The following is a 22139-nucleotide window of genomic DNA, read 5'->3' as shown; positions in this document are numbered from 1 at the left end:
CAGTAGAAAAAGGCCTCTTCTCTTAAGACAAACAATTTCCAGACTACTTCAGGAACAGAGAATAGTGTGTAAATGTACTAATTTAAAAGGATTTAATGACCTTTTAGGTAGATGAGACCAAAATGGAGATGTATGCCCATAAAGGACAGCACCCAGAGTGGTGATGGATGGTGGTGGAGGGGGAATCTTTGCAATCCTTTCTTTCATTGACCCTCTATTGTACAATCAATTGTGTTAGTGCACCATAATGGTTAAACCTTAGCCCAAACTGGGTGTTTCAGGAAATTAAGCGTAGCTGTATGTTTTGTATTAATTCCAGAACCTTGTAAATAGAGGGTACATGTTCTTTTTACTGATCTATCACTACTATGAGAATAATGAGACTTTTCTCTATTCGTTTCTCAGATATATTTCAGCTCCAGGACCTCTTGGTGTAGTGGGAGTGTTTTATTAGTCACTGTGAACGCCCCCCACCAACACCACTGACACCTCTCTCTCTGTCCCTGCAGGGCGGCTGAGAAGCTCAACTTGACATTGAGGAAGAAGGGCCAGGCTTCTGATCCAGCTCCCTCCAACCACTCCACCTGCTTCAGGGAGATCGTCCAGAAAAACCCGCCACCGGTCCCCCCCTGCTTGCTCCAAGCTGCCGCTCGCAGCAAAGACTCGCCCGACGTTGGCAAGGTTCACCTCAAATTCTGATACATCAAAGAGCTGATTTATGTTTTTGCTGTGACGTTTGGTTAGAAATACCAGAGGTTGTTTTTAGTTGGTGATGTAAGCACATGAATAATACACATTCCCTGGCTTTCACTTTAATAAAACAACCTTTAGGCATATTTTTTTATCTTATCCTGCTGGCAAATACAGTAATTCTGCATTGGTGTTATATATCCCCTCCTTATCCATAAGCAGCACCTTGGACGTGTCTTCCCACCACCTGTGTTACAGCTTAAAGAGATCTCAGTCAATTTGGCAGAGATCCCATATCGCTCTCCCTTCCTGATTCACTGTAATGTGGTGCTAATGTCTCCATTCTGTTCTTCCCCGCCTCCTCTGGGAGAGAAACCGAGGAGATCAATATGGCTCCCTGCCCCTCCCTTTGTCTCGGAGATGGACTCTTGGGTTTAGTGTAGAGTTACAGAAAAGGGCTGGGAAGGACCCCATCGGCAGCCCCACCTCGCCGCCGCACTCAGCTTTGTGAAGCATTGCTCTGGGATGAGAGCCGAAGAAGGCTTTCTCTGCCTGTAAAACGTCCTCCTGAATTATTCACCTCTTATGAATAGAGTTTAACACATGTTTAAAACGATTAGGGATGCTACTCTTGCTTAACGTTCAAAATGCATGAGGAGAGAAGCTAGGAAATCCCTCACAGATTTGAAGAAGTTATCATGTTGCTGAAATATGGACGTCAGGCTTCAAATTCAGCCAATAAGGGATGATCTCATCGTGGTGTGATGCAGCCCTGTGCAACATCCAGATAACTATATTTGTCAGGGTATCCTGTATTTTCGATCCTGCAGAGGTAAATTATAAAAAGAAGATGATCAGCCTTATGTTGTTTAGCATCCCTGAAAGAGGGAATAACATTAGAAGGGTAGGAAGAGGAAAGGAAAGAGAAAGCGGGGAAAGAAAGATGCTAATGGAGAAGATAACCATCAGAGTCAGAGGCTGGCCCGGGTAATTGACTCTGTCTACGTCTTGCTCGCATTCCTGCATGTTGATTTTTTCTGTCTTTTGGCTGCATGGAGCAAGAAAAGCAGACTGAAAAAGGATGTTGGCTAAAATAACTTTTAGCACCAGAGTACACCATCATCCTCCCACCCTCCAGTTCTCATGTAATAATCCTTTTTAACACCAACCCTTGGTTCCCTCAAGTTTCCTTTCTTTCTTTCCACTTTTTTATTTTTGAAGGTTTGAGCGAATGTCCAGCTGTTTGCTCCCTGTTATAACTCCTTCGGATTCCTGTAGTCATAAACCAGATTTTAAGTTAAGCAGCAATGACACCATGCTGTTTTCCAACCGACAAAGAGCTCCAGGCATTGTTGCCTGTTATCTATATTTAACATGACATCTTAAAACGCACTGCTGTAAAACCCATCCGTAGGTTTTAAAGATTCTCTTTGCTGCTTTGATATATTTTCCCAATGTGGAGATGTCCTTTTATCACCTTTACCATGAATTATTCACTAATCAGTTTCTGCTACATGGAACTGGAGCAGCTCGTGGATTAATTATAATATTTTTTTTCTTACTTTCTGTCATATAACTTTAATAACCAGCCTCTACTCTTATGTAAGTATGTAAAAGTACTGGTTATCTCCACCAGAACATAATACCACAGGATTTAGCATTAGTTACAGAAGCAACCAAGTAGTGAGCTATGCAGATTTAGCATGCAGCCGGAAGCGGCCTATTGCAGTTAAAGTCCCAGAAAAGCATGACAATATATTCATGGCATGACTGCTAAGCTGCAGTGAAGCAAATATGCAAATTATTTTACAGCTAATTTACCTTTTTTAACATAGACCACACTGTTTGTAGGTCAGTACTATTTTGTTTCTGTTGTAAGATCTGCTTCCCTCTTCTTGAACCCCCAGTCTGCTTCAGCAGAAGGGCCCTGGTTCAGCTGGAGGTTTCCTTCTCCGCCATTGCTGTATGCATGCTTGGTGGGAGGGATTGCTGCTCAACAATGCCATGCAAGCGAACCTCCACTGTCTCAACATGCTCATCCAGGAGGAGCGAACCCTGTTAAGTCAATGACTGTGTGAAAGAAGCTGGTTCTCCTTTTATGATCTGATTGAGTCGTCTCTGTAAAGTCCTTTGAGGTGACATGTTGGGAATTAGTGCTATAGAAATAAACAAAATATAATTTAAATTAGGGCTAAAAAATTGTGATTAATTGATCATTGAAATAATCTTTTTAGTATCTATTTTAGTAATCGATTAATCGTTAACTGGACTATAGAGATTATTATTAAGCATGTGTTTAGCTGACAGAGCGACTCATTTATAGCAGTATTTATATCAAAATTGTTAAAAAATATAAAAACATTTTTCATAGATAAAAAAATGTTTTCATCTGTGAATATGCTCTATCTAGAACTCCTCAGAAAAGGTTTTGTTTTACCTGGTTTGATTATGTAAAAAATCTTCTTTAAGGAATCTTTGGCTATCCAATTATTAATCAAAAAAATACTCGACAGATTGATCGATTTGCAAAATAATCGTTAGCTGCAGCCCTAATTGAAATATTGTTTCTCCATGGTGGCTGTTTAGATGTAAAACAAAAAGGTTGTTTTTTGCACATTGAAAACACTTCTTGATTTATTATTAAAAACAGAATTTGTTCAATGAAATGCATGATTTTACCTGAACATTTTCTTGTGGTACACCTTATGAATTTAACAGGACTTCTAATAACTTAGGTATTTCTAGGGAAACCACCTCTCTAGTCTTTTTGTACACTATATCCACTTGGCTGTACTGGATACTGGCACAAGGCTTTCTCCACTCAACCAATTTCCCTCTTGTAATCTGAGATTTACCAGGGTAATCAGCGATCTATAGCTCAGGGTGCACAGCAGATATCAGCATGGCTCTTGTTCTCCTGTCCCCCTGCGCTCAGGTCAAAGTGGTGCTGAGGGTGAGCCGGCTGCTGTCGGAGAGCCACGTCCAGCCACCTGTTCTTCGAGTTGACCCGTCCAGGAAGAGAGTCACCATAATGGATCCGACCGCCAGGAACCTATCCTACAGCACAATGACCCTGGGCAGGGAAAGAAAAAGTCCACTGAAGACCTTCAACTTTGATGCAGCTTATTCTCAGGATTCAGGACAGGTTTGTTTCTTTACCATTTCTGGTTTCAAATGTTTCCAACTTAAATGGCACTCTGTAGCTTTGAGTCTGGTTCAGAAAACATGCACAACACAAATCATCCATCTGTATATTCCTGTACCCTCTCTGTGGTCTCCCTCTGTCTATTTAATGGCAAGAAAACTGATACCATGCCCCTGTTGAGACCCTCCAGCTCAGCTTACATGTGCCTAAGCTCAAGGGAAAATAAAAAAAGAAGGAAAAAAAAAAAAAAAACAATCCAGCGCCTGGTTTTCAGTTGGACTGTGCAAATTTTCAGTGCTCATCAACCCCCCTGTCCTTTGTTCTGTTTGCTCAGGGTGAAGTGTGCACGGGCGTCTTGGCTGACATCATCCGCTGCGTCCTTAGCGGCAGCGATGGATGTGTTTTGGGCTTAGGATGCGCTGATGTGGGTGAGTCACCAGCTGCTCCAAGAGGCCACAGGTTCAAACCCTGAAAAGGATTTGGACGCTTTTATCAATGCTAAAGCCCCTCCACACCCCTCCTCTTGCTTTCATTCATCTTTCTCTAGTACTTAAACTACATGCCTTCATTGTTTCTTCCTGTCCTTATATCCACCTTCAGACAAATCCCATACTGCTGTTCCCTCTCAGCCATATTGTGTTGATTTCAGCTTTTTCATGCTTGAAAAATCTGAAATTCTTATTGATATGTAAAAAAAGCCCTTGCATCAACCATACATTGATCTTTTTTGAAAGCTACTCCTCCCATGCACCAAAGAACACGTTCCCGTTTTCCTACGATTGACCTAAAACAAAGTGGACTGTAATATATTTCTATTAGGAAGATGGGACCCTGCACTTAGCGCTGGTGCAGGGATTTAATAGATTTGTGCCGCACACATTAAAACACACACAGACACACATCGCGTGGTAAGGACAGGGTCTCCTTGTAGCTGCTTTTTCACATGACGCCACTCTCCGTAAATCTGATTGAATTAGTTGGCCGATACAGAGTGCATGTGGCCTGCAGCCAGAGGGATATCAATCTCCTAAACAGAATACCATTCCCCCTGAATAACGGCGGGCAGCTCAGCCTTTAATTGGAGTAAACCAATTCTCTTATCCTCATTCAATTAGAGTTTGGATAAGACAAGAGTAGCTAAAGCAGACCCATATCTCTCCATGAATGTAGGGCAACAGTGTACAAGGAGATACAACATGGCACCACTCCAGGGTTTTGGGCTAATATTGAAGGGTCTGGTCTTTGTCTGACAAATGCAATACTGTTAAAAAGTCCACATTTACTGCTTCAGTTTTATTTTTGGGGGGTGGGGGGTGGGGGTTGTTTCTTTTGTCAGACATGTTAATATGTGATAAAATGTGAGAAAACAAAATGTAAAAAGTTGCACTTTAAAAAAAGATAAAATTGTCCACAGAGCTGTTCCAAGTTAAATTTCTTTTTGTTTTACACTTGTGTAAACAAAATGACAAATAATTCTTTTTAAGTCTTAGTAAATTATATTTTCTTTATTGAAAAAACAGAAAAATATCCAAACCAGAGGTGCTGAGTAAAATAGTAATTGCACCCTAAATTTGACCACGTGGGCCGCCCTTGGAAGCCAATTTAAGTGTTGATTAAATTGGATTTAAGTCCAGACTTTAACTAGGACACCCAGAGCTTTCATTTTTACTTATTAGCAGCCTTTAAAACCAATAATCAGGAAGAAAAAGGCAGAAACAGTAGGAAGATATGCAGCAAAAGTCCCAAATCCCGAGTCAAAGGTGAGGACAAGCTGCCTTTGCTGTTCAGTTGTCTCCTTCATTAGTTTTACCACCTTCAATTTTTTTTCTTTGCCATTTGAAGATTTGCACTTGCACCTACTTCTATAGCAATGCAGCTGAGAATTAAATATTGTGTTATTAATTATGCTGCGGTAGCCAGACGTCACACTCACCTCAGGATGCTTTAAAACAGAATTATCTGGAAAGCTGCCTGTTCTCTGATTAATCCAAACAGCAGTAAGGGCACCAAAAAATCACTGAAAGTCAATACTCAGACAAGCAGTTGATCCTTCCACAAGAAAAATAAATAAATAAATAAAAAGACGATGTCCGAACAGAGCAAAACACTTAGAATTATGCACCGCTGATCTCAGTATGAAGGCACCATTTAGAATAGAAGGACATTAGCTACATGTCTACTCCATATAGAGCTACATGTGAATGTACAGATCTCTATATGGAGTTTTTTAAGACTTATCTTTTGAAACAAACATAGATACGAAAAAAACAACACTTGACGCTCACTGTTTAGTATGGTGGAAGACTTTTGATGATACGCTAAATAACATCTGCATCAGTTGTGTCCGTTATGGGGTTGAGGCTTTTGGATTAAATCCCATCAGAGCACAGGTAATTTAGTGCAATATTTACTACTTTATTTACTAAATTGTAAATGTCCTTGTTAATGGGGCTACTATGACCTATATAATGTAAACAAACAAGATTCAAAATAACATGGAAATGATTCGTACTGATATTCCTCACATCTAGGCACATTGTGAGGCTTGCCAAGATTCATCTGCCTCCTCTGCTGCTCTCCCCAGCATCCTGGTCCAGCATGGTGGGAAACAGTGACAGCCTCCAGAAGCTCGGCTTGATTCCCTGTGCCATCTCCTGGCTGTACAGCGCCATCGAACGACGCAGGGAGAAGACTTGGACTGATCTGACTGTCTCCGTGTCCGCCATCGAGCTGTGCTGCGGCGAAGAGGACACCTTAAGAGATCTGCTGGGGGAGGTGGTCCCCTCACCAGGCAGCGTACAGAACAGCCCGAAGCCCCACGTTAGAGTGACCGAGGACCCGGTCAATGGGATACAGGTATAAATCAGCTGTTTTTACTGGAAAACAAACCAAATGAGCAGCCTCATCTGTATGAAAACAGGTTCTTAACCAAATACTTTTTTACAAGCCATTTAATCTTATTAAACAAGGTTAAATCTAGCCACCAGAGAGGAGCTAACTGTTAATGAAATTACATCTTTTTAATCATCTCTGTTTGGCAATGCATCAAAGAGTCCATTAGTGCGATTTTACAGCTCCACTAACCTGTTTGAAACAAGAAACTATTTCATCCAGTAGAGTTATGATACATAAAGCACATTAATCTTGGTAAAATGTATTAACAAGCCTTTAATATAATTGCATTGCATTTATATGGGACCAGTTCCCATTAGATGAATGCTTTTATTTGCTTTCTAAATTCATTCAGCACAAAGGAATCAATTTGTGATACAGTTTGAGATCTATTTGTTGCAATAATAAAAGTCTGAATAGGATATAAAATCTATGTTGTTGCTTTATTACCGTACAAGTTAGGGTCATCTTCGTTTTTACATTTTTTTCTTCTATTCCTAGAAAACTGCAAATAATCTGCAAACCCATTAAATACATTTGCTGCAAAACGAGATTTATTCTGTAAACATATAAACTTTAAAACGTAAACAAATGAGTTTCTAGTGTAGAAAAAACGTATTTGAATCAATACATGAATCCTTTATCTGCAAGCACCCGATATCTTATGTATATATTATGTTTGAATCCTTTTTTCCAAGCATTGAATCAATAATATGATGTTTATCAAATAAGCAGACTGCTCTATTTCCCACTGATTCAAACCCATTACAGCCTCTGTTTATACACTGTCATAGTTTTTCGGGTAAACATGGTTTCTAAGCTTTCTACCATAATTAGTTTACTCAACTGCAGTTGATTGTATTTTCATTTCTAATTCACTTATTGCCATCAGACTAATTGCTGCCTCAAAAAGCTTTGGTTGGTATATAAATAAATTGATTAATAATAAATAATAGACAAACAGAACTAATACCATTTAAACACCACTTCCAATAATGTACATTTCTTTGTCTCTCTCTTCATATATATATATATATATATATATATATATATATATATATATATATATATATATATATATATATATATGGCTGGCGCATATTTAACAGATGTAGTGATTTAAGGTTTGTATTATGTTCTACTATCTCTTTAGTTGCGTAATCACAATCGTGTGAAGGCCCCCACAGCACAGCGAGCGGCTTCTCTCCTGGACGCAGCCATCGCAGCACGTCGACACACCGACTTTATCACATACCTGTGTCACAGCTCCATCATGTTCTTCACCCTTTACGTCCAGCCTCCTCGTACCGAAAGCAACACCATCGGGAAAGGTTTTTATGAGATTTTTAAAAGTATATATATGCATATATACACACACACATCATATATCTTAAATCTCATGTCAGAATAAGGCCACTGAAAGATATATCCAGCTTGTTCTGCTCGTTTGTTGCAAAAACCTGTAGAATTCTCTAATTTAAAACTCTAGTACCAAACTTACTTCTTTTAGCTTTGCTATCTGATTATGGTGTATTTATTCCATATGGAAAAGGCCTTAAATACATATGTTTGCTACCACAGCTGATACAGTACTATGCTACTGCTGTATAGACCTTTAAAATGTCATAAGTGCAGATATGCTGTCCAGTACAGTAGTTGAGACAAGGGGCAGCTGCAAAACCTTTTGCAATTGACTGTGTCACTCTGAGATGGTTTGGATAAGACAGACTAAATGTTTATGCAATAACAGTACATATATCTGATAATAGGTGATAGATAATAGGTTATGTTTCAGCTGATTAAAGAGTGCACATTTTTTACAATTTGCATATAAAAAAAGAGTTAGTTGTTTTAACTGTCAGCCTTGGTAAGTCCTCTTGAGCTACTGTAGGTAAACTGAGTGATCATGATACATACTAACCACATTAGAAATGTAAAGTATTGCATGTTTAAACCAGATAAGTTATAGCTAAAAGACATAACAAAATGACAGTATAACTGTATAAAAAAAAAAAAAAAACAAAGGCTGGGATTGTTGTTGGAATTCTTCTTGTTAATATTTCCCAAACTGGAATCCAATAATTATTTGGGTTTGGAAACGCAGCATGATTATATTTTTTTATGCCTGGATTAAAATGTATGTAATGTCATTAACATTGTCTGTGCTTGTATATAATAACAACACTCCTTTTATTTGTTTTTGTTTTTATTTCCATTCCCAGGTTCGAGGGGAACCACTAAGTTGACCATGATTGATGTATGCAGTGGGATGAGGGGTGTGAGCAAAAATAAGCTTCCTCACTCTGACTTGGGCCCCATTGTCTTGGCTCTCCTAAGTGGACATAAAACTATCCCTAGCAAGTAAGATTGGAGTTTAAAAATGTAATTTGTGTAACCTTTTCTTAAATACATATCATAAGAGTCCACTGTATTAACATTAATATAGCACTTTAATGTTAAGTGTAACTGTCTTCTTAATCATTTCAAATAATCAGAGTTTAATCCTGGAAAGTATATTCATAGTTAATTCTAAAGTCATCCACATCACATGCTGATTAAGATTAAAAGTAATATTTTAACTTGAACACTGTGAAGGATATAGATGGGTACCACAGGGTACCCATAGGGTAGGCAATGACACTGGAAAAAAAAAAAACCCATAAATATGACAATGGAAAACATCAACCACTCATTAGCGGGGCAAACTCCTGCATCCAACCCTACTGTTGCCTCATGAAATACAACGAATGGCCAAATATGAACCTGTGACATAGATATCTGCCAAGATACCACTTTAACCAATAGAATAATGCTACTGTAGAGGCACATTTCAATCCATAGGAACAGTACTAAGACAGCGTATTACCAGATTTTACAGAATTAAACTTGTTTACTATTAAAAGTCAAGATTTGAGCATTAACATAAATTTAGCACACTTAAGGCCAAATCTATAGTTTATTTGCAAAAAATATTGATTTGGGATTTTGTTACTCATTAAATGAAAACGTAATAATATTTTCACTGTGAACCTCCCTGTAAATGTTAGTTTTATTTTATAGGAAATACCTATCTGCTTTCCAATCAGAAAAACATTTTTGGTCTATTTAATAACTTTAAATCTAATCCTGCCTTTGGTATTAATAACTTTAGGGCTTAACTGTATGTTCTGTATAACAGCAGGAGTGGATATATATATAATTGTAGGTAGTTACTTGTTATGTGCACTGTTTTTACACAGGTCTAGTAAGTTGGCAATGCTCCTTCGGGAATCCATGTCTTCAAACTGCCATATTGCTGTGATCGGTCAAGTTGCTGACTCATTAGCGCATCTTCAAGAGTCCTTCTCTACCATTCAGCTGGCTTCTCGTCTACGCAGGACACAAAAGAGGACAAAGGTACAACACAACAACTAATTACTCCCAGCCAATTAATCTAATAGAATTCCCAAATGGACCATCTTCATCAATCAAGTTTTAAATGATCCCTTTTTAGAAATGAAGAACGGAAACCTGAACAAAGGTTTTGACATGGCAAAAATAAAGAAAGAAGGTGTTGCTGTCATTTATGCTATTGAACATTACCAAAACAACTGGTTGACCAAACAGTGACCTAAAAGCATATCAGAATTGTCTTATTGAGTGGCTTTCAGAGAGTTTTGATATTATCTTGTCCCAATCAGACAAAGTGTATTTAATAGCTTGGGGTGAGCCAAATACCAGCAAAGTCTGCCAGTTCTGTTGAGAAGAAAGGCTAGCAATCAATTAGGAATTAGAGTAGTGAGTATGCTGATGTGAAGCCTAAAAAAAAAGTAAGCATTTTAGTATTATTACATATAATTTTAGATATGTCAGAAAAATCCTGCTATGTTCTTGATTTCTGATCCTGGTCAAATTGCCTCTTTGACATTGTCCATTTGCTTTGACACGTTTTTCTCAACTTCGAAACCATGTTGTTCTTCTAAACTTAAGTTTCTTTTTCTTTGTAACTAAAAAGTTAGTTGACGAATTATGAAAAATTTATGGTATAAAGTGGGGTATGGCTGAAAATTACTTACAGTACTTTTAGAGGTTGCGAAAAGTCTTCAAACCTTGGAAACCAAGTCCAGTGGATTTTTTATTTTTTAATTTTTTTTACTTTTACGGAAGTACTTTTAGAATTAATAACTTCAGTGTGTGCTCTATTAAACCCATCGAATAAGCTAATAACACACCATTTTTGCATGCCTCACACACACACCACCATGCAGGTCCACATCACCCGCATGTGGGGTTAACTTTTCAGTCGCCAAGATTTGAGTTGACTTGGCTTAATTAACTCGGCTTGGCAACCAGTTGACTTTTTGTTGAGTGCCCTATTATGAACCAAATAAACTTATACATGATATTAAATATGAAGGGGCTAGAAAACAATTATAGTGTAAGTTTTTTTGATTTGATTTTAAATCAGCACCTGTTTTATTATGTTAAATTTTGAAATGATCTCCCAGTCTGTTGGAACCAAAAACATCTTTTATCTGTGTTCAACAGCAGTCTACATCATGTTCCCCTTGTGGACGGAGTTTGACCAGAGATAAAAAAGGTCCCCGCTCTTTGGGCCTCCGAGCGTTCCACTCCACAGAAGAGGTAGATGTGGACCTCTGGTCTCTTCGACTTCGTGGGGAGCTGTATCGTTCTAGCAGTGACCAGTCCTGTGACACTGTCATCCAGATCAATTCAGATGGCTCTGTCCACTCAAAAGCAGCACCACTGCTGGCACAACCTGAGTTCGTGCCAATTATACCTTCTTTGCATCCAAACAAGTCTGACCTGGAAGACCCAGAGTTTACAGCTCTACTTCAAGAACTTCTGCGAATTCCTCAGTTGCATGGAGAGAAGAAGACAGAGGAAACTCTACAGGGGGACATTGAAGGACTGAAAGCAGAAGGCAAACCACCAGAGAGAGATCATCTTAAGTGTGACACCTTTGCTGAACTTCAAGAACGTTTAGGTTGCATTGATGGAAATGAGGTGACAATGGAGATCCTCAAGTCTTCCTTGGTAGGTGCTAACCTTAAGAATATTTTAACCAAAACTCAACCCCAGAAAGAAACAACCAAAGCCCCACAGACACTGTTGAATGTGGGTAAGGGTTGCAGTCGAGCCTCTTTTGGGGAAAAGCAAACAGATGGTGCTGGCCCTGGGGAGAGGTTTCAGAGAGAGGATTCAGGTCTGTTTGACTGTGAGGAGTGTAGTGCAAACAGTTCCAGTGAAGAACTAATGAATCAAGCCCTTGGTCTCAGCATGACCTACCCTTCTGAGCTTCCCAAAAATAGAGCTGTTAAGTCAGGAAAAGGTGTCTCAGTCAAGTGCTCTGAAGCTAATTCTCACAGCAAGGCTGCCGCCAATTTATCTGAACATCAGCCACAGAAAAAACAAGAGAAACATGAAGCTGCTGACTGGTTCAAACCAGACAAAAGAGCTTCACCTATTGGTAAAAGCTCTCCAATATCTCCTTCTTTGTATTCTCCCCCTTCACACTCTATGGCTAAAAGTGTTGTAATTGGGGATCAAAATACAAAGGACAGTAAGGAAATGAAGGCCACTATCACTGTGACTGTACAACAGCCATTGGATCAAATGGGTCATGATGAACTTGTCTTTTCTATGGTAGAGGAGGTGACCATCAGTGGAGCATACAACAGTGGGACTGCAGGTGGAAACATAATTTGTATCAGAGACCTTGCACAATCACAAGAACATGGTCAAACCTCTGCTAACTCTCAACCTATCCGAATCATTGGTGATGTGAGTGATGACTGTTCAGCTGGGGCTTCTGCTCTTGCTCAAGCCACAAGCACAGATCAAAACAATGAAAGGATGAAATCTAAACGAGAAAACAGGTTTGTTCCTTCTTTCATTAATCCTATGTTGATGAACTTAGATTCGGACTGTGATTTAGAGGGTACTAAAGAGAAAAAGAGTCATGAAACCTTTAAAGACATCAACGTGGCTTCTGAGCTTAAAAGAAAAAGCACCAAAGGTCAAAATGACATTAATGTAGATAAACAGAGTCAACGTTGTGCTACTCAGGTCCATCTACTTCAGAAATCTGATAACGCATGTAGCCATGTTTCTTCTGATCAAATAGTGTCAGCAGAAAAGGATTCCTGCAAAAAAGCTTTGGAGAGCAAAATGTGCGAGAAGAGACTTGACATTACAGACAAAGCCCACCCAGGAGACTCCAAGCATGTTTATTCCACACACAATCATAAGGTCTCAGAGGGGGTTCAAATTGCTTGCAGACAAGCTGGGAGCAACCACAAGAGAGCCGTTGTTTCACCTGGTTGCTATGAAACCCTGCCTGGTTCCTCTGCAACAGGTAGCCTACCAAGAGGCTGGCAACATCCCAACCACAGACAGAGCCCCTCAAGGGGTTTGACATCATCTACTCCATGCAGCCCAGGGGAAACACTGGAGAGGAGGCACAGCAAATGGCAGTCTACTGAAAACCACAACTCCAACAACTGGTCTCCACAAACATATATCCAAGAGGTCAAAAAAGATTCAGGCTGTGCTTTTAAAAAGGGAAATGACTCTTTCTTTACCTCAAGTCCAACAAGGAAACATTACAAAACAAGCAGCAGAGTCAGGTCTCCAGCTGATAACAGCAGTAGGCTTTTTAATACCAAACTAGAGCGGTTGGCTAGAAGGTCTAATTCCCTTGGAAGAACCCCTAGACAATTCCCAACCATGGAAAGGGGTGGTAGTAACACTTCTATGAGCTCCAAGGGAAGCATTGAAGAAAGTTTTAAAGCCAATTGTAAAGAAAACTATGAGGGAGATTTTACCTTTCCAAGGGCCAATAGGAGCCCCAGGAGAAATCCCCGCTCTGACCACAGCCATCACTTCTTTCACAATGAAGACCCTCTACTTCAGTCTGTCAAGCATTCCCATTCGAAGCTTTCTGCGGTTGGAAAACTTAAGATATCAACTCCCAAGGTTCGTCGGCAGTCTGCCCCAAGCATCAAGAACATGTCTCGAAAAAGCAGTCCCAGTCTGTCACCAGATGGCAAAATGGTTAACTTTGAGCGAACGTCCTCATTTTTTTCCTCTTCCCCTCCACGATCTCATCGCTCTATCAGCCGGACTCCAAGCCAGAGCTCTACATGCTCATCTACAAAATCTGCCATTCAGGGATTGGTCAACGGCCGGATCACAGACCTCCTTAGGGAAAGGTCGTCCAGCCCCTCCTCATCTGGACAAGATCAAATGTCCCCTCTTCTCTCCCCATACAGCCAGATGACTGCTCCTCGTACGCCGGACCACCTAAGTGGGCATGCAAGTGACACCACCAGCGTGTTGAGTGGAGATTTGCCACCAGCTATGGGGAAGACAACCCTGCATTTTTCTAACCGGAGCAGTCTGGTTAGCAGTGGGTATGACAGCTTAGTAAGAGACAGCGAGGCCTCAAACAGAGATTCTATCAGCGACAGGAGTGGATCTCTACTCAGCGTGACTCGCAGCAGCCGATCATCACGGAAGAGAGGCAGCACAAGTAAGACACATTTATATATAAAAAAAAAAGCTTGGAAACGTTTATCAAATATTGGCGAATAGAAGAAATAACATTATAAAATTGTATGTGCATTCCAGAGCATGTGAGCGGAGCATAGAGCGAGCAGTGGAGCGGAGCGGAAGAAATATGATAGAGCACAGAGCGGTTTTCAATTCAAAGGCCAGAGCGAGGATATCGCTCCGCTCCACTTCACTCCGATGCGCTCACAACATCAGTTAAACATGTTAGATTATAAAGTTTGTAAAATAACATTAATTTGATTTAAGTGTGATTTTTTTCAACATGTTTTTTAATTGAATAAAAGTTGCAGGCCAACAGTTTTTAATCCTTGAAAAATATATATTGCACAAGCAGTTACGTTCAAAGCTGGAAAACGATAATTTACCAGCCAGATAAATAAGACACATGTATCGGTAACATCGTTAAATCAAACGCAGCGTGTCCCAGGGCCCTGGCATAATTACATGAAGGAAAAATGTCAGAAAATGGCTTCTCCTGAAAATTTGAGCGAGCGTAGAGCCATTTCGCTAGCCTAACGTAGTCCGACTCAATTCTAGTCAGAATATGAGTCTGATACTGCTCCATAGAGCTGGGATTATGGGGCGTGTTTCGAATGAACCAGGAAAAAAAATGCCTCTGCACTCAATTGGATAGATCTACAACCAATAAGAGCAACGGAGTGCGTGACGTATGTTAAGCGAGGCATAGTTGTTGTCCACAAAAATCAAAGCGTGCAGTTGCATGCCTAGAATAAGAAGATGAGCCTTGATCGCGTTTCTCTGTTCCTCTTTTAAAATTAATTTGCTGTCGATATCTTCTAGAACAGACCTAATAGCAGAATCTACTCTCCTCAACTCTCCAGCGGCAGCCATTGTTGTTGTCACCCAAGAGCGCTTTGGTCACGTGGTTGATTACGTTACTCTTGATCATCTGTCCATCATAGTATAAAGCCCGTCCTGACAATTTGATTGGATCGCCTGATAGTGGGCTATAATACTCGCGCTACTATGGAGCAGAGCCAGACCGAACTTCCCCGAACTCAAACCTTGTGGGCGGGACTAAGTTCGGACTGGCACCCAGGCAACCATTTCGCCAGAGCGGCAGGAAAATGAAGGGGAACGCGGAGCGGCACTCCGCTCCGTTCACATGCTCTGGTGCATTCTACCTTACCTTAACTTGAACTTTATTGATCTCACATTGGAGAAATTTACCTCTGCATTTAACCCATCCCCTTGGGGAGCAGTGTGCTGCTATTGTGTGGCGCCCTGGGATCAGCCTGGGGTTAAGGGTCTTGCTAAGGAACCCAGAGCGTCAGTCTGTGGGAGTAGGGCTTAAACTTAGAACCTCAGGATTCCAAGCTCTATGCCCTAACTACTAGGCCACCACATCCCCAAACTTTGAGATGTCCAAAGACTGCTAACAATTTATAATCCAACATAAGCTTTCTGTTTCCACAGGTAGAACCAGAAAACTCAAATGTTCTTTTTCTGCCTCGACAGACATGTCTCAACATTTTGTATACTGTAGTAGTGCTTACCTTTAGATAGCTTCTTACACCTTTGTCTTCTCTGACTTTAAATAGCTACGTGTTGACTTTGAATAGCTAAGTTTTAGTTTTGCTTTAGTCTTTAATAAGTCTTTGCTCACTAAACCTTAACAGTGAAGAGTGTGAGAAAGATAGATAGATTTTATGTTTCTAACAGACATAAATCCTAACTTAATCTTTGCTTTTCATTGACTTATTGATTCTGATTTATACAATATGGAAACCAACAAAAATATTTCTTCATGAAAAGCAGTTTCTACCAGAACAGCACTGCTTTATGTTCTAGCTTCATAACATATTTATATGACATTAATTAGACATGACACCCAGCTGTAAAGCCCATTCAGGCCTAGTTTCCTTAAAGGCCATAACGTCTAATTGTATATGACATGACATCATTAATATATGAAGCCGGTGATGGCCCTCACTAATGGCAGCGTAGATGCAGAAACTAAAGTGTGTTTGGCCGATAAAGAAATTATAAAGTTGGGTGGGTACAGTTATGATCATGCTTGCAGAGGGAAATATAACAGTGCTGATTGAGAGGGAAACAAAAGGACAAAGAGAATTCTCGGAAAAATCAATTTTTAACAAAGCTCGTTGTCCCCTTTTCCCTTCATTCATCCTCCATGAATTGGTCCTAACCTTGCCACATGGCAACCGCAAAATTCAATGTATTTTGATGAGGTTTTATCTGATAGACCAACACAAAGTTTTAAAGAATTATTGAGATGCGCCAAGATACTTATCAAGTAAAAAGCATAAAAATGTAGAGATCTTTGTAGAATCATCCTTCAAATCAGTTTTCATTTCTTGACACAGATTGTCAATCAGATTTTAGTCTGAACTTTGACTAGAACCCATGGGTTTGGTTGGATCTAAACCCTTCCCTTGCATCTCTGGCTGTATGTTCAGAGTTGTCTGATGGAAGTTATACATCTTAAAAGTTTTCTAGATTTCCACACATATAGTAGAAAGTTTTTATTTTAAGTCACATCTAAAAAGATCACCTTGTGTAACATTTTTGCTGTTTCCCATTTTGGCTTGTGGAAAAAGTTGACAGCATTTTTCTGACATCCTTTTACAAACCTATTAATAGTGGTATTCAACCAAGTGAGAAAACTCAATATATAAAAAGAGAGTGTTAGATAAAAGTCTGATTTGTTTTATCCCCCTCATTCAGCACAATATAATAAACAACTGTCCATGCTTTGGATATTCTTTTAAAACCTAATGGCTGGTTTATGCAGAAACCAGGTCATCTGCTTGTGTGTGTCGCAGTGAATGCAAATGTGCCCTCCCTTCAGCAGACACTCTGGTGCTGCTCTCCAAAATTGTAGGTGACCACTGACAGTGCTGCAGATAGGAGGCCTCTGATTGGTCAAATCTACATCCACTCTACTTTCTTGCTTGGTACCTTACCGGTTTGTTTTATTTGTATGACCGCCATTGTGGAAAACGACTCGTTTTTTCCACCTGGATCCCCTCTTTTTTTCACCCTCATATCCCTCTGTTGTCGTACAAACTTGTCCCCACTTCCTCACCACCTCGGCCGTATCTAGACCCACAGCTAGTTCATGATCGTCCCTCTTGAGTTGTGGCGTGGAATAACATAGCGCAGACCACGCTTCAAAATTAGGCATAAATCAAAAATATCTGCGATAAGCTCACTGCGACACACTTCTGCGGGGAGTATAACCAACCCTTAACTCTGCTGTAAACCTCTCATGAACTTTCTCCATGACCTGTCTTCCTTAGTCCTTGGTCTTCATGAAGATGTTCTCTGAGGCCCTCACAGAATAACTGGGATTATATAAAATTACACATAGATTTGCTCATTTTACTAATTTGGTGTTTTCAGGTTGCATTAGATTTCTTTTCTTGCAGGATTGATACAAATTCATTTTCAGGTTTCAATTTATTTAGGAAATGTTATTTTCCAGCCACTTCACAGTTATGTGCTTGTTTGTGTTGGTCTGTCATATAAAACTTTAAAATAGGGAAACCTAGCTTCTGCATTATGCAGAAGAAAAGGGGGAAAAAACATCCTGTTTTAATTCTGCAAAAAATTAAAGTTGAAAATAAGAATAGGAGGAGGAGAAAATGGTTAAAAGGCAGCACTTGACTGCGCTTTTGCTCCCTCTCAGGTACTCCCCAGCGCCGACTGTCCCATGACACCCCCCTGTCCATGAAACGATCAGCTAGCGCCAGCGGTCTGCGTTCTCGCTGGACGGAGCGGAAAATTCCGGAGGCGTATGAGATCAAGGTTTATGAGATCGACAATGCTCAAAGGATGCAGAAAAGAGCAGGTGCTGACAAACAGGTGCTGGGTTTATTTTCATTTTCAGTTTAATCTGTGGAGCTTGAGTGCAACCGGCGTGGAAGAAATCACGTTTTCTTTTTTTGTGTGTGAAAACACATTGAGGTAAAGTAGTCAATGTGATGATGGGTAATAAAGCCATGATTGTGGCTAAGGAGGGTTGAGCTAAACTGAGCTAAAATATGCCTGAAAGCAAGAGGCAGCGCATGTGTTGACGTAATGTCCCCTGAGACGAGAGGTCAGGCCTCCTGACTCTGCCCTGTCTCTTCCAGTCTCAGACAAGACCAACTTTGATACAATTTTAATGAGCATACAGGGAAAACTGGGTCAATGCCCTGCAACTGAGAACAAAGAATCACTCAGGAAGCCAACTGAGCAGACCGAAGGTAATCCTTCCTTAAGGAGACGCGCCTAAATGCTGAGTTTTACATATCAATTTATGGCAGACTACTACATTGTAATGCAAAAGTGTTCACATCTCTTAACCTTTTCACATTTTCTAATGCTACAGCCAAAAACTTCAGTAAATATTAGCTGTATGTAGGAGACCAACACAAAATAGAGCATAAATGTGAAGTGGAAGAAGAATACATGTCTTTCAACATTTTCTTGAAAAATCTGAAAAATGGGGAAAATTTTTTGACTATGCTCTTGATTCAATAGTTTTTAGAAGCAACTTTCTCTATAATTCTAATCTTAGTATGTCAGGATCTGGAGATTAAGATTTGATCTCAATTGGATTTTGGGTTGTTGTGTTATTGCTCACCATATTCTATTTTTGCCATATTAGTTCTGTTTTGTTTACTTTTTACCAGGCATTTGTCTTTACTTCCTATTATTATTTCTCTATTATTAGATAATTTATCTCAGTTTATTCCTTTGTGTTTTTTATTATTTATCTGTCATTAATAATTTTCCTCTGAACCTAAGCCTTCTGTTAATAGGTAGATTCTGTTCACCTGTATCACCTCATGTTACCTGTTGCTTTCACCTGTTTTTCCCACGATAAGCCTTCAGGTAGCTGTTAGTATTAATCGGGTCCTTAGTTTTCCACATCTGGGGAAATATAAATAAAAAACACATTCCCAAAGCATGATGTTGCCACCAATGTGGAGATTACCTGTTCTGGGTTATGTACCCTGTTGCTTCTACTCCGCAGATTATTTGATTCATGCAAGTCAAAAACTTATATTTTAATCTTATTAGAGCAGAGTACCTCTCTACACATTTGTGGTTTCCCCTGCAAGTTCTTTAAAGATCTTAAATAGCATTTCTTACGGCTTTCTTTCAACCTGGCTGTCTTTTATCCACTCTTTCAGAAAGGTTAACTTTGCGGAATAAGCAGCAAATGGTGTTTCCTGACTAACGTGGCTTTATGTCTCTGCATGTCCTTCAGAATCAGAATTACCATTAGCTTCTTCTTCTATTCACACTCTTCCTATTTGGTCAATTGCTTTAGGTCGGCCATGTTTTGGTCGCTCTGGTAATGAGCTATACACAATCCATTGTCTTGTTTTTATGCTATTTTGTGTTTGTCGATCAATTACATTCCCAATAAAAATGTAGAGATGTGTGTCTGTAATGTGACACCAAGTGAAAAAAAGCAAGGGGGATGTTATATGGTAAAGCATCAAATTAGTTCTTCTTTTATTAGAAAAATTTTATTTGTGTAATTTGACCTTTAAAACAGTTTCTTCTATGTCATGAGATTAGAAAACATTTTAGGGGCTTTCAGACCTATTTTTTCCCTCCACAAGATGCATCTTAATGGGAAGTGCAATAAAAACAAAGAGTTTTTAAGAAGAAGGAGTCATGGTGAAATGTTTCTGTATGAACCTGTGATTTCAGGGCCTTGGATGCTTCAGCGCCAAGCTGAGGTTTCTGGAGCATCGTCAGCAGAGGATCTCAGAAGTCCGAATCAAATACAACAGACTGAGGAGAGAGCTGGAGCTCGTCAAACACAACCTCATGCTGGAGCCAGCCAAGTGGAACCAAGAGTGTTAGTAAAAAAGATGATAATAACTTTAGTGTTTATCTTTACATTCCACACATTATCTAAGAAACACCAAAAAACCAAACATGGGACTCATTACAAGACCAGTGGAGAAAAGTCTTGCATATTGATGAATCAGGCTTTTAATCAGGGAGAACACAGTGCTGAATTGGGTTTAAGCACTATTCTATTTGAATAACAAATATACTAGCAGATAAAACCATCACCCACCATAAGATATGCGTCACCTGATGCCTAGAACATAACGAGTGAGCTAACGGTGGTGCCCGAACACAGCTCTGACGATAATGTCAGGCAATTTGGATCAGAGGGGCTATTGTAATAGCAGGAGAAAGGTGCTGCGTCATTGGTCTGAATCACTCTCTTGGTCTTGAAGTATTGGTCGATGAGCATTTCAGTACAATCTCAGAGGAAATAGAAAGTATAGGCTAATATTATTAGAAACACATGAACGGAAAATTGTCAGTTCCTCATAGAGATTTAGTTACAAATTGTTGAAGTGTGCTTGGAATGAGTCATTAGCAGCAGAGCATCTGGGAACAAATAAAAAAGAAACAAAAAAATATGAATAAATTCAAATCTAATTAGATTAAAAGAAAACTTCATTAAAATTGATAAAAGGAAAATGTAGTTTTGATCTTCATCAGAATACATGAATGTATGTCAGACTTTTTTGTTAAATTTTTCAGATTTCGGTTTGAGAATTACACCAAAATGATGATAGGAACCCAGATCGAGCACGGTCATGGATTTAAAATGATAAACAAGTAGAAACACAAAGCAAATAGAACAATGACAAACCCGGTACTTAAATACTGAAGAATAACAAAGGGACTAGATGGGCCTATCAGAGAAGCTTAGGGAGGGTGGTTTATTAACACAAAGGAAGCTGAATTGCAAAACAAAATAAGTAAAGAAGGGGAAAAGACTAACAGGCTAAGAGAAATACATTTAAATGCATAAAAAACAGAGAAAAAGAACAAACTAAAGATAAAAAGTACTGATATGGAAAAATCATCTTAACAAAAAACTAAACACAAAGAAATTTAACTAATACTGCACGATCTAAAAACGAATAAAACCAAATCCCGATCACCCAAATATCATGGCCACATCTGCCTTTTGGTTTTAATAACGTGAGAAGATTAAATGTTGGAAGTTAAAATTTCCAGCATAACTACACGTTTGAATTTGTGTTGTAGACAAATGGATTTCCAGAAACAAAAATTGTAATACAAATACAGTAGGCTTCACATGCAATGCTGCTGAATCCATTTAACTGTACTTCAAATATGGCAACAATCAGGGGCAGATTCACCATTAGGCAAAACTAGGCAGTTGCCGAGGGCCCCAAGTTCCTGGGGGCCCCATAAAACTCCTTTTACATGTATGGTTAATACAGCTATTTCTTATTTGTGCACATACTTTCGTTGCCATCAGAATGCTTATAATATTATGTCTAGGGGTGGCCCCCCCTTCAGTGTTCACCACAATGGATCAGTCCATTTTCTGTGCATGTTCAGAAAGGTTCAAACAGGTAGCAGCAAATCATTTGAAAACAAACAGCGGGAAGAGCAGTGTTGCCAACTTAGTGCTTTTGTTGCTACATTTAGCAACTTTTCAGACCCTTCTAGTTTTTTTTGTTGTTGTTTTTGTTTGTTTTTTTTTTTTACAAAAAAGCGCTTAGCGTCAAATCTAGCGACTTTTTTCTGCTACTGGAGACTTTGGCGACGACATATGAAAGCACCAAACTCTGCTCTCCAGAGCAAGTAGATTCGTAACCCCGCCTCCTGCTCTCCTCTGTCTTGTCTGCTGTGATGATTCATGTCATGATTCATGCAGCTATAATTTCATTTAAATGAAAAATGAAGAACCGTTACGTTTCATATTATTGTTCAGAACAGATTATTGCGAAGTGAAAATGAATGTGTTATTTTTTGGAAACACAGGAAGGAGCAATCAGCTAAGTTAGAACGG

The 22139-nt window shown here is 39.4% G+C and overlaps 1 protein-coding gene across 1 annotated transcript in view; it reads left to right on the top strand.

Moving 5' to 3' along the window:
* The window catches only part of kif26bb (kinesin family member 26Bb), a 41135-nt gene that overhangs the window by 16438 nt on the left and 2558 nt on the right, over window positions 1-22139 (top strand). The window contains 10 exon segments of the mRNA XM_038308564.1: window positions 510-681; window positions 3626-3835; window positions 4170-4263; window positions 6420-6691; window positions 7881-8058; window positions 8950-9088; window positions 9967-10123; window positions 11255-14261; window positions 17976-18151; window positions 19997-20147. Coding sequence (XP_038164492.1) covers window positions 510-681; window positions 3626-3835; window positions 4170-4263; window positions 6420-6691; window positions 7881-8058; window positions 8950-9088; window positions 9967-10123; window positions 11255-14261; window positions 17976-18151; window positions 19997-20147 — 4556 coding nt within the window.

Source organism: Cyprinodon tularosa, unplaced genomic scaffold (genome assembly GCF_016077235.1).
Source record: "Cyprinodon tularosa strain WSP-4 unplaced genomic scaffold, ASM1607723v1 ctg64, whole genome shotgun sequence".
Taxonomy (NCBI): Eukaryota; Metazoa; Chordata; class Actinopteri; order Cyprinodontiformes; family Cyprinodontidae; genus Cyprinodon; species Cyprinodon tularosa.
Note: the sequence above shows the minus strand (reverse complement) of the source record. Positions and strands in the feature narration are given on the sequence as shown.